Source organism: Xenopus tropicalis, chromosome 6, assembly GCF_000004195.4.
Source record: "Xenopus tropicalis strain Nigerian chromosome 6, UCB_Xtro_10.0, whole genome shotgun sequence".
Taxonomy (NCBI): Eukaryota; Metazoa; Chordata; class Amphibia; order Anura; family Pipidae; genus Xenopus; species Xenopus tropicalis.
In genome coordinates, this window is record NC_030682.2 from 25,526,956 (window position 1) to 25,540,307 (window position 13,352).

General features: G+C 41.0%; 1 protein-coding gene across 1 annotated transcript in view; it reads right to left on the minus strand.

The window, feature by feature from the left end:
* The window catches only part of gpr158 (G protein-coupled receptor 158), a 142,008-nt gene that overhangs the window by 54,920 nt on the left and 73,736 nt on the right, over positions 1–13,352 (minus strand). The window contains exons 3-4 of the mRNA XM_002933144.5: positions 8,609–8,714; positions 5,133–5,350 (exon numbers count right to left, since the gene is read on the minus strand). Coding sequence (XP_002933190.2) covers positions 5,133–5,350; positions 8,609–8,714 — 324 coding nt within the window. The remainder of the gene's footprint in view (positions 1–5,132; positions 5,351–8,608; positions 8,715–13,352) is intronic.

Here is a 13,352-nt window from a genome sequence, read left to right on the forward strand (position 1 = left end):
ATGGAATTAAACCGGGAAAATCTTGTTTCAGTTGATTGAAAACAATCTGGCCTCATCTGGGTTTTGACACAGTGCCTGATTTCTTTCATCCTCTCTGTTCCTGCTAATGATTTTGCCTGTTTAAGGAAGCCATTAAAAGTCTATAACATTTACATAATGGACCAAATTCTTGCACAATGCGAATTGAATTCTTTCGCTAAATTAACACAGAGGAGCCCAACAGATGCCTCAAAGTTATACCAGAAATACATTATAAATGAAATCTGCCTTGTGATCTGAAAGGGCATGTCATTAATGCAAGGTCTGAAGGAACCAGATTATGTTATGTTCATTTTCAATAAGTCTAAATGAACGATACGGGAACAATTAATAAAAGAGACAAATATTGACAAGATTGCGTGATACCGCGTCCAGGAGATAAACTCAACCCTGACTCAGGGAAGCCTTGCTTTCATATCATGTTAAGGCTAAATTGTGAATGAATAACCAAGGTCTTCCCCAGAGGTTATGTAAAGCCTGCGTTCCCAACAGCCTATCAAAAGCACTCACGGGTTGCATAAAGGTGGCAAGGTCGCCAAGCGAGTGGATCTTCTTCAGATATCCCCACCTACCGGTGGGTGATATTGAGAGAATTTAGGCTAATTCGGTTGTTTGGCCCTAGGGCCAAATGATCAAATTAAAACAATGGTAATGGGCGCAGTCGGTTCAGGGGCCGTATCAATGAGCCGATGCGGTCCCCGATCCGACTAAATTTTTTAACCTGCCCGACCGATATCTGGCCAATTTCAGGCCAAATGTTGGGTAGGCCCGTCGTTTGTGCCCCTACATGGGCCGATAAGCTGCCAAAACGGTCTAAGGGACCGATATCGGCAACTAAAATTGGCCCGTGTATGGCCACCTTTAGGCCAGGGATCCCCAACCTTTTTTATGAGATGTAAAAAGTGTTGGTGTCAGAACCATGGAAATAGCTCCTTGCGACCCTTAAATAAGGACTGTGATTGGCTATTTGATAGCCCCATGTGGACTGGCAGCCTACAAGAGACTTTTTTTGGAAGTACACTTGATTTTTGTGCAACCAAAACTTACAGAAATGTAAAAATGGGCACCTACTTTGAGGCCACTGTGAGCAACATCATTGTTGCTTGCGACCCGCTGATTGGGAATCAGTGCATTATGCTGTGCTGGAGAAGACCTTTCTGGTAGGTGGTCAACAGATGAGGATAATAGTTGAGGGTAAGTTGGGTTCTTTTTTCCAGTAATATCCACTCCTGCCTCCAAAATTATATTACTTACAGAGTGCTAGTTGCAGTAGTGGCTGATAAGGGTCAGTGCAGTTCTACCTATGGTGACCCCCAAGGGTCAGTACAGTTCTACCTATGGTGACCCCCAAGGGTCAGTACAGTTCTACCTATGGTGACCCCCAAGGGTCAGTACAGTTCTACCTATGGTGACCCCCAAGGGTCAGTACAGTTCTACCTATGGTGACCCCAAGGCTCAGTACAGTTCTACCTATGGTGACCCCCAAGGGTCAGTACAGTTCTACCTATGGTGACCCCAAGGCTCAGTACAGTTCTACCTATGGTGACCCCCAAGGGTCAGTACAGTTCTACCTATGGTGACCCCCAAGGGTCAGTACAGTTCTACCTATGGTGACCCCCAAGGGTGAATACAGTTGTACCTATGGTGACCCCCAAGGGTCAGTACAGTTCTACCTATGGTGACCCCCAATATTCATGCCATATCAGGCAAAACTAAAGACTTCTTAAAAAGAATATCACCAACCCTGCACCAGCAAAAGAGAAGGGGCTCAAACTAAAGACATTATATAGAGAAGCATAAAAATAGTAGCTATGGGCTATTTTTAGTTTTTGCTGGGTGGGTATTATCTATCATGATCCCAGAAAAAAAAAGCCCAAAATAGAGATTTAAGGGAAATAAATCAATACTTTTGTAGATCTAGCAATGAAATAGGGTGAGTCACGGTAGAAGTTTAGGAACAAAATGAAAACAGGAAACCTCCCCAGTCTTTTTTTGGGGAGTGAGGGGGCGTAATGAGGATTTCTATACACCTGTACACATGACTAATAGGATGTAAAGGTCAGACCAACCCAAACCTGTCTATTCCCTCTGCCTTTTACTCTTCCACTCTGCTGTGTGACAACTGTTATGAGCCTCACACAATTTTCTTTTCTGCCTGGGGGCCAAACACAGACTGCTAGCTGGGCCATTACAGTCCACTTAATTAAATTAAATAAGTAATAACATTTGCCTGAAAGCGATGCATTGCAACAGCATTTACATAAGGCATGGAAATACTTAGAAATGGAATTCATAGAAGCACTAGAAATTACACAATTATACAGTTCTACACAAAGCATTCCCAGCACTCCCTGCCCCTGCAGAGCTTACAATCTAAGGCCCCTTTTGCATTTAAAAGACCCAAACCCAAAATGTAATGCTTTGCCTAATAACAAAAAACATAATTCTAAGCAACTTTGCAATATATCTTAATTTCCAGTTTGTAATGGTTTTTTAGTTCTTTGTATATATAATTGCAATCAAAAGCAGTATTTGCCTGTCTTTTTCTATTCTCTGCCCTGGGGGCTTTGGCATTTGAAACAATGCAAACATAGCAGCAGTCAATGCCTCCATGTGTATTGCTGCCCTTTCTAATGTTACTGTATATATATTTATATATATCTTACGGCAGATGTTACAAACTGTGTGGCTGACTCAATCCACTTGCAAGGGAGAAAACTCACAGGCAGTTAGAGTAAGGGCACACTAAGCCAGTGGTGTAACTAGATGTTACTGGGCCCCACAGCAAATTTATTGTAGGGCCCCAAGTAATAAGTAAAATGACCTATTCTACCAAGATATATTGAAATTGCTCAATAATTAGGGCTTTACTGCCCCCCCCCCCTACAGTCCTGGGCCCCCTGCAAACACAAGGTCGGCTTCCTCTGTAGTTACAGCGCCCTAGGCAACCCGGTCAGCCACCTCGCCCCTGCCCCTGGGAGTCATCACCCCCACCCGTGTTAACCGGCGGGGGCAAGAGAAGGGAGCGCGGGCTAGTGGTAGGCAGGAGAGGTTACTGCCTGGCACCCCCCAATCAATGAGCCCTAGGCAGGTCCCTCTGCTGCCTACCCCTAGTTCCGGCCCGGCGGAGAGAAGCCAACCCTACAGTGTGGCTTTGGGCTTAAGGTGAAATTTGGGGAGAACACTTATTTAATGTCCTGAAATCCCAGCATGAAGATCAGTTAGGATGAGATTTGGGGGGTGGAGACCATGGAAACTAATTTGCTGTCTTAGATGCTCTTAGAAAATTACAGCAAAGTGACATACAACAGTGGTTTCCTACATATATAACCCTGCTTATGGGTAATGGGGGGCCCTGACCAAAAGGAGACTTGAAACTATCAGTAAATCTTTTGTGAATAATCAAATGTCTTAGTCTGAAACCAATTCAAATGTGCAAATTGTGTACAAACTGACCTGTTTTCAGTCAATTGCACATTGGCTGTATGTTGTGTCCCCCAAAGCACAGGTTTTTATACTATTTGATTCAAAAGAAAAGATCTGCACCTTGGTCTAAATAGATCACTTCCTGCGTTCAGTAACAATGACTTCAGAGACCCTCCCTGAAGACTGGACTGTATTTAGGGTGTTTTGTGGCATGTGGGTTTCCTCTGGTATGCCCCATACCTTGAACTTCAGTCTATGAAGCAGCTCTGGACTAGGATTCAGAATAGGCTCAGGCATTTTAGGTACACAGAGGCCCAAACAGCCCCCCACCAGCCCAATAAATAGCGACTATCTATGGAGCACCAGGGGCTGCATGGAAAAGAGAGTATGTACGGCTAAAGGCCTATATTTATTTACTAATGTGTGTGAAACAGCACGGATAGGTTTACACATTCTGTTTGGGATGTAATGCCACATTACTATAATTACGGTATGTAGGGACCCATAGGGTTAAGCTCCCTATGGTGTTATCCCCTATCTTTCCCTTATCTGTGCTGTAATAGGGCAGAGCCCTCTGCACTCCTATTTCAGTTATTAGGCTACCCCCTATAGGTTTAGCCCAGGTTGACCACTCCCCTTGGCAGACTATATAGTGTCTTGCACAAGGAAGTGGCTTCCTCTTTTGGCTGCATGCTGTGTTCTGGACAGATCCCAACTGAGCCTGGACCAGAACATAGGCCCAGAAGCCAATTGTACCCTAGGGGACCACCTACCCTAGTGATAAGTCGGGGACAGGGCCCCGTGAACGAGGTAAAGCCAGCACAGACAGATTCATTTATAGCACCCTCTAGGAGAGGTGATTGTAGTCAGGCTATTTAGCAAGGGCAGTCAATAGCCCCAACCAGGAGTTGTAACAAAGGGTTTAGTCCACCCCGGCTCTGTAGTCGTTCTTTAGGGACCGGTTTTATTAGACGCCAGGTACCAGTGTTAGGAGCTCTCCCCTGGACCACAGTCGGCCGGAACATTCCCTTCTGAAAGGTCTATATCTCAGGTGTCAACTAATCCTCTGTGCATCCTCCAAGTGGGTTATTCTGTGCCTAAGTGTCACCCTTGTATCGTCCACGGTGATCACACATTCTATACTGCTGTGTCTGTGAGTATACCCTGCTGCACTATCAAGTTATGCCTTTGTCCAAATAAATTGTACTATAGTTCATGAGCAAGAACCTTTCTGGCGTCCATTATTCCATCTGCACCACACAAGCTCTTATCTAGTTGTAGTTCAACTACCCCCTCAGCTCCATTAATACCTCCCATATAGCGGAGGCCCACTCCTGTGTATTAAGGTCGCATGTAACACATGCTCTATACCTATCACTAGCCTGGGTTTTGCCATATCCTAGCCAAACAAGTGTTACAGGTAAATAATAATTTTCAGCATCTCATCCTTATTGTATTCTGGGACCCAGCTTGCAGGTAAGTGGATGCTTGAAAACTATAAAGGAATTAATTGGCAGAACCCAGACGTACAAGGTTGCTGAATACCATCTGGGACTGCCTGGAGTACTATTTGCCAAGCACAGAGATCAGCTCCCATCACTATTCAAATACGCTGTTAATCAAATGTAGTTACAGCAGAACAACAACCAGAAATCAAAAAATGTTACCTTTGCTCTGCGAAAGCTGTAAACTACTAGCATGCTTATAAAGTCCAAGAGCATACAGAAAGCTTGGAAGGAGATGATAGCAATCCGTAAATACTTGTCCTCTTGTGCATAGCAGGGAGCATCATCTGTGCAGTTAGAACATCCTTCCCTGCAGGGAAGACACTTATATTCTTCCTCAGATATTTCTCCTCTTGGAAAATGATTAACCATGTTCGGCCCTAAAAGAACCAAGAGGAATGAAACGGTGAGAGTGCATCCTTTACCCAAAGCTACACAAATAAAACAATGCATTTCGGGGCATAATAACACAATAAGAATAAAAGGTCACATTTGGAATAATTTTTTATTTTTCTAAAAAGCTCAAATTCAAAATGATTTGTGATGCATTTCTATAGTCATTCTTTTATTAAAGATCTAATAAAAAAACTTTATTTATAGGACAAAGAGATTAGGGCATGTGTCCATCAGAAAGTGCAGTAGGCAAAGCACAATGTCCAGCTCTATCACCATTTTCCCAAAATGCATAATTTGTCCCCAGAACTGCAGCATCATTGTGCAACTGCACTCAGGTACCAGATTTGTGGTGAGGCCACAAAGGCCCAGGCCTAGGGCGGCACACCGCAACAAAATATTGAAATTTTGCTCCCATATGGAGCAATGGGGACTTCCGTATGGGAGTTCAATTGCCCACGCATGCTCGCTTGCAGCGGCGCGGGGGGGGGGGAAGATATGTTTGTTCAGGGGGTGGGGGCGCGAATGGGGGGCGGCCCCAGGCGCCCGGATTGGAAATCCGGCGCTGACTGTGCTCTTTACATAATTGCACTGGGCCTTTTTAATTGCATGTGATCCACCGAAATTAACGCAACTGCATATGCCCTGTGATGAAAACTGCGCTGGATAGTTCCAAAGTCTGCTTGACGTAATTTCCAGTGGTCTGTATGTGATTTTTTTCTCAGTAAATATCAACTTTTTCACTCTACTGCGCATGCGTCGGCCCCGGGATCTCAAAGAAAGAAGAAGGGAAGAACAGGATCACTTGCTCGCAGGTACCCCAGACCGGTGCAATTTTCTCCTAACAGGAGCACTGGCCTGGGGTACCAGTTAATTGGTTACAATGACTGGGGGCGCCTAACATTTTGGCACCCCCCAGTGACCTTTCCTTTTACTTTATTAGCAACCCCAGGGAGACAAAGGTGTTTTGATCACCACTGTACTGCCAAGAGGTTTGTGGTGACCAAGACACATTTTGTGCCACTGTGTAAAAAATGCCTAGGGAAGAAGGAAAAAAATATCACACTTTTGCAGAATACAATTTTGTTTTTACAATTTATGGATGAATTTTTTGAGTTTGGTAAATAGGCCCTTAACTTGACTTGTACTGAGGTTGTACACTTCCAAATCCCAGCACATTTGACTTTCCCAAATTTCAGATCTAGATCTTCCTTTGTGCTTCATTTTGTGCTGTGCTGGCTTTTAAAGTGCATTATGCAGCAACATATTCCATTCCCTTTTCAGCACTTAAGAATAACATCTGCATTTGAACGCCTGCCAGTAACCTGCTCTTTCAGGGGAATGAACATTAAGATGATCTTAGAAATTAAACCTTGCCCCGTCTGTGAAAAAGGAAGAGCTGATTGGGTGACAGTCTACTGTTATTTTTCCACCCTAATGGCTGTAGGTAAGCACTACACTGTGAGCTGCACACTACAATGCTCTCATATTCTATAAGCATTTTTAAAAATAGTTTTTTATCCAGGTTTATCCACAGCATAGACATCAGCTGAGTAAGCATAGGATATTCCACAAAGGGGTAACTATAAGAAAGTAGGTTAAGTGTTTCTAACCTTGCTTCTGAAACAGCCAAAAATAGTACTATATACCAATATAGTGAAAATATCCTACATTATTTGAATCTATGTCTTTCTAGATATACAGCATATCTACGCTATGTCATCCTATGTTCTTTATGCACGTGTGTATATATATAAATGATATAACTACATACATTTAAATGTCAACACAGTTTACATAATATGGACTTTTTAATGGTGAATTAGCACCAAAAATTCCAAAGGAATGAATAAAAAAGGGGGTTGATATTTTTTGTGGTGAGCTCTAATCACACATTTTGTTAAATTTGTCCCTTTGTCTATGAAAAACTCATGTAACCATTGAAGGGGTTGTTCATCTTTACATAAGCTTTTAGTATGATGTAGACAATGATATTCTGAGAATATCTGCATTTATTTGTCATTTTTTTAATTTGTGTTTTCTTTATTTAACTTTTTGTTCAACAGCTCGCCAGAATTTCAGCAGCTATCTGGTTGCTAGGGTCCAGTTTATCCTAGCAACCAAGCAGTTGTTTGAAGATAGACAGGTATATGAAGAGAAGAGGGCCAAACAGAAAGATAAGTAATAAAAAGTAACAGTAAAATTTTTGCCTAATATGGAATAGTTTTTGGCTGCTGGGGTCAGTGACCCCCAATGTGGAACCTGGAAAAAAATCTATAAAAAATAAAAAAGACCAATTTAAAACTTACTAATAGTAGACCATTTTATACCATACTAAAAATTAACCTGAATGCAAGCCACACCTTGTTTTGCCCCCAATAAGAATTCATTATAGTCCAGTACAAGTCAAGTACAAGACACTGTTTTATTATTACAGAGAAAAAAGAAATATGTTTTACAATTTTGAATAATGGGAGGTAACTCTGAGCTTTCTGGATAACAGGTTTCCAGATAACAGATCAAACACCTATATAAATGTTCCACGTTAATCCACCCTTAGGGTTCAACATCAGCATTCTACCTTAGGGCCCCCTGTTCTCTTTCTGATCTGGCTGACTACTTTGAGAAAAAAAAATGTAACAGTAGTCAACCTGCCTTTAGCTGCCATCCTCCCAATCCCACAATTCCCTGCACATGTGATGTCAAAAAGGAAAGGGACAAATGCATGCTGTCTGTAAGCTGTGGAAAAGTTGTTACCATTTGCACCATCAATGTTTTAGTCCCTCCTCCCCTGCCAGATTTCAGCATATAAAAAAGATATTTATTCAGATTACAGTGATAGGTATATTGTGGGTTTCAGTGTCATGTGGGGCTCTTTAACAAATTTTGGTTCAGAAGCCAGAGTTCCCCTTTAAAATGACTGACACACACACTGTTAGTTCAGAACTTGTACTGATGCCCCTATGTCATATCGTGTGAGGTTAATGGGAGCTGCAGTTCCACACCTGGATGGTTGTAGGTAGGGCATTGCATTTCATTTCTTACATTGCATTAACATAAGTTTTATTTTGGGGCTCCTGTGACCAACAGCCCACAAGAAGCCAAAAGCTTCCTACAATGATTATATAATTATAAAGTTGCAGGCCACTGGGAATTTACAGTATAACCCTGACAAGGACAAAATGCAGTTCTGAATTATTAATGCCACATTTTTTTTTTCCTTTGCTCAACCAAAAGGCACTTACTTTGAAAGCCGTTCTCTGAAAACATGCCATGGGGATAATAGAAACCAGCCTTGCAAGTGCATTTGTAGGCTCCGAGAACAAATCCAAGACCTTTCGTTGGTATACACTGAAATAAAGAAAACAAGCAATGTAATGCATGTGGGCTCTGGGTTAATAGATGGCAGCAGGGCCGACATGTCGTGCCGCTGCTCACAGCAAATTATATCTATGATTAATATAATAGCTTTAAGAATAATTGCTGCACATACAGGGCAAGTTTTTTTCCAGTATAATGAATGATGTCATATATGATGATCTTACCATAATGTTCTGCTATGTCCCCAGGGGATGAAGGAAATAAAATAGAGTGCAAACAACTGAAGGGAAAACATGCCCCATTTATAAGCAGAGACATCTGTACTGTCACTGTATGTTAGAGGCACAAATCAAAAGCTGGGATTCTCCATCTGTGAGGTTCCCTCAAACCCCAGTTATCCCTTTCCTATGCACACTACCATAGCTATAAGCATTATATTCCATTTATCTGCCCTTCGATATGTAGTAACCAATTAGGGTAGGAATTATATTGTGAATCAGGACACATTGATTAAGAATTTACAATATCTGTGAAGAACCAGAAATGCACAGAGTACTAGATAGCCATAAATACTAGAACACCAGTAACAGACAAGATACATTAACTCGGGTCACATACACAGTCTCTATTTTGAGACTATTTCCCATTCATTGTTGATTTGGAAGTAAAGGTGGCCATACACTGTAAGATTCGCTCATTTGGCACGGTCTCCAAGCGAGCAGATCCACCATACATTTGGATCTCTATACCTAAAGTCTACTTAAAAAGACCAAATGTTCGCTAGATGATGATAAATGGACAGACATAACAAATGATTTATATAGCTTCCTGATCTCTACCAAAGATAAAATAACTCAGTTTAAAGTAATACATAGGACCTACATTACGACTAAAGGCCAAGGGGAAAAGTCAGAACGCTTCTTGCCCTAAATGCCAAATGCTGGGTTTTTCCACCTAATATGGGCCTGTTCCATAATTCTTGAGTATTGGACAAACGTAACTAAATACTTAAATGAACAAATTCCCCTACCGGGAATTTTATCTACAGTGTGTTTACTAGGCTTAAATGACGACCTAGTGCCTTTGAATACAAGTAGAACGCTACTTAGATCACTATATTTTGATGCAAAAAAAGTGGTTGCAACAATGGATACAACTAGTCAATACCAGACTCTGCTTATTAAACTAACATACCTTGCCAGGGGCTGCCCCAATAAATTTGATAATGTATGGGAACCCTGGATCGAGGCTCAACCTTAGGCAAGCCCTACTATATAATGTCAAGATCCAGGAGCCAATAGACTCATACCGCAATGCCTTGTTCAGGACTGCCCAGGTTACACCGATTTGAAATTTACTTTTTCAAACTCTTTCATTGTCATGTATTTTTTTTGTGGTCATAGAACTGTACATCTCAATGTAGTGTTATATGTATTGTTAAGAAAATAAAACAAAAACTTTTTAAAAAAACAAATGATCGAATTAAAACTAGGGGCATAGGTGCCGTCGGATCAGGTCATTGCTGCGGCCCCTGATCAAACCTGCCCAATCGAGATCCGCCCAATTTAAGACCAGATGTCGGTCGGGGAGGCCCGTCGTTGGTTCCCATAAAGGATCAATATCAGCAGCTAAAATCAGCCCATGTACGGCCACCTTTATTATGAAAAGTAAACTTCACATTTTTGCAGCTTCTATAAATAATGTAAGATAATGCATTTGTCCGTTCTTTTCAGAATGATCGATATACACTAAAGAATCTGCTGACTACTTTAAATAGTTGATGAACTTTAGTTTACACAGACAGCAAAGGAAAAGGGTAAAATGAAGTCTTACTGTGGAATGAGTATACAGGGGAAGTAATGATCATAATATAGAATTACAGGCTGATGTACATTGAGAAGAATGACTTGGGGCTGCCAATACAACTTTGTATTAGGGAGAATTTAATTACGTCTTTTATGGTACTGTGCTCAGTTTCAACACAAATGCATGAAAACGCATTTAAGTAGTGAAACCAATAAACCTATTAATTGTAAATTAGATTTTAGACATTATACTAAAATTAAGTGACCGATGATACCTGAATATGACTGATATGCTGATTGGTTTAGAATGACCATTTCCCCTTTAATGCTAAATCAGTATACAGGTATGGGACCTGTTATCCAGAATGCTTTGGATAAGCATAAGTGATAAGTGATCTTTCTGTAATTTTGATCTCCATAACTTAAGTCTACTAAAAAAACATTTAAAAATTAACATAGTAACTTACTAAGTTCAGCTGTATATGCCTATATATAACCTGCCTAACTGCTAGTTGATCCAAAATGAGAATTATTTGATTAAAATTAAGTCTATGGGAGATGGCTGTCCCATAATTCGGAACCTTTGTGATTATGGGTTTCCGGATAACAGATCCCATACCTTTATATGCCAACTTTAGCATTTTTTTCTTAATCTGCCGGAATAAAAAAAATGAACATGAATAACTTCCATCTTTCTTTAATATCTAATATAATGAAAAGGTCAGTGAATCTACAAATTCATTTACACTTCAAAAGTAACACTAAATAGGATTTGTAGGTGAGCTTGTAAGAGGCAATAAGTGTGAGAGAAGAACCTCAGAAACACAGCGATGGAAAGTTCATGTAAGGTGTTTGGGGTTGGGGGAGGTAGAGACATATAAGAGATGAGCCATTAATGGCTCGGTAGTTAAGGATGACATTGTTGTCTTTAGCTAAACAGAATTAAGTTAAGAAGATTATGATGTAGTCGCGTTCTACGGCAAAGTATTAACTGGGGACAAAGAAGGTATTACAGTACATGTGCACTGGGGCTGCCTCCAATACACGTGGTTAGAGATGGAGACAGACGAGAAGTTTCTGTAAATGGGAAACTATCTCACACTGTAGTAGTTGCTGTAGGAATGTGTAAAAAAAAAGTTGCCAAGACAGGAAGACGGGAAGGCAGAGATGGAGTCAGACGGGAAGTTATTGCAAATGGGAAGCTATCCCACACTGTAGTAGTTGCTGTAAGGAGTGTGTAAAAGAATAGTTGGCAACATTTTGAATCCTTACTCTAATTTGCATCAATGTATTGGAGAGAAATGAAAAAATTGTATCAGTTGGGGACAAACAATCATTGTGGCCACTTTAAGGTCACATGACTTTAAGGGTTTGGTTTTGCTTCAGTTAAATCAGAATCCTTCAAAAGGTGCTAAACCAAATTCTGGATTCAGTGCTTCCCTAGTTTGAAAATGGACAAATCAGAAGAGCTGCTTTCAAAATGCTGCCTTGCCCCTGTTGGTCTATATCAGTCAGCCAGCAGTGTTGTAAATGCAACCAGGCCTTCCAGATCAAGAGTAATTAGTCCTGTCATGTGCTTTGGAGTCGACTATTCTAATCCTGAGGATCTAGAACCCCAACTAAAAATAAAGAAAAGATCAATTTTTCAAGGAATTAAATTTCATCATTGGTGGAATGAAGACTTCACCGCTTTCTCCAACTCCATGTTATTACATTGTCAGCTGTTTATATTCTTCCTATTTTAGGAACTTTTCTAATTTTGTTCTTTTAATATCCTAGCCCCTTCTAGATTTTGTTCTCCATTTTGGTTAGTTTCTCTTCTGCTTCTTAATTTTAATATTTGCTTTGCTCCTTTTTCTCTATGATATTGTGCCCTGTCGCACACCTCTTGGCTGTGTGTGGGTAGGAGATGTTTATAAACAAATATGTTTAAAAGAGTGACCATGGCCACAGCAGACAAAGGGCACTGAACCGACAATTTGCTTAGTTAACTTGATGAATTGCATGAGGTCATCCAACCATTAAATGAGCTCCAGTCACTTTCATCGCTAAAATTAAAAATGGCATAAAGGTAAGAGACTATTGGTTGAAGTTACAGGCAGGGCCATGTAAAATAAATGCGTAAAAGGGGCATTTGCCCAGGGCCCACCAGGGAATGGGGCCACTAGCACACCTTTCATCTGGGATAACATTTGGCAGAAGCATCCTGCAGAGATGGCAGTCCTCTCATTTAAATTGACTGAAAGAGCGCTGCAGTATATTTATGTTTTGCTTTTTTTCTTGTGTTATCACCATTTTGTAACTATTTTCTATTCCCAGGGCTGTTGGTCTATGGCAGCACATCGGGAGATCATGTCTATTTCAGTAAGTGCAGACCATTTCTGTCTGCCTTACTATATTGAACGTCACGTATTTGAGGGTTTTTCTATCATGAATTTTTGGGGGCAGGGGGGCCCCACCAATGACATTTTGCCCAGGGCCCGCTACTCTACCTTATGTCAGACAAAAAAAAAGTATGTGTTAGCCTCTAGAGTTTTCACATACCAGAGAGATGAGGGGCCATAGCTTTTGTGTCATTCAGATGGACATGTCAGGGAGCGCCACTGATTGCAGGGCACAATGTACCTTTGTTTTACATTCTGTGCCCTTACTGCTCTTACACGCTTGTCAGTAAATAGCTACCATGGTGTTTTGACCACATTTAATTAGCTGTCACCACTGCCCAATAGAACAATGGAATACTCTCTACCAGCTGTAGGTGCTAGTGATAATAGGCAGGAGTTTTCCTCAAACATCAATGTTCCTAAGTATTTTGACCAACACAATAAGGAGCATATTTATTAAAATGCAAGTTAAAAGCTTA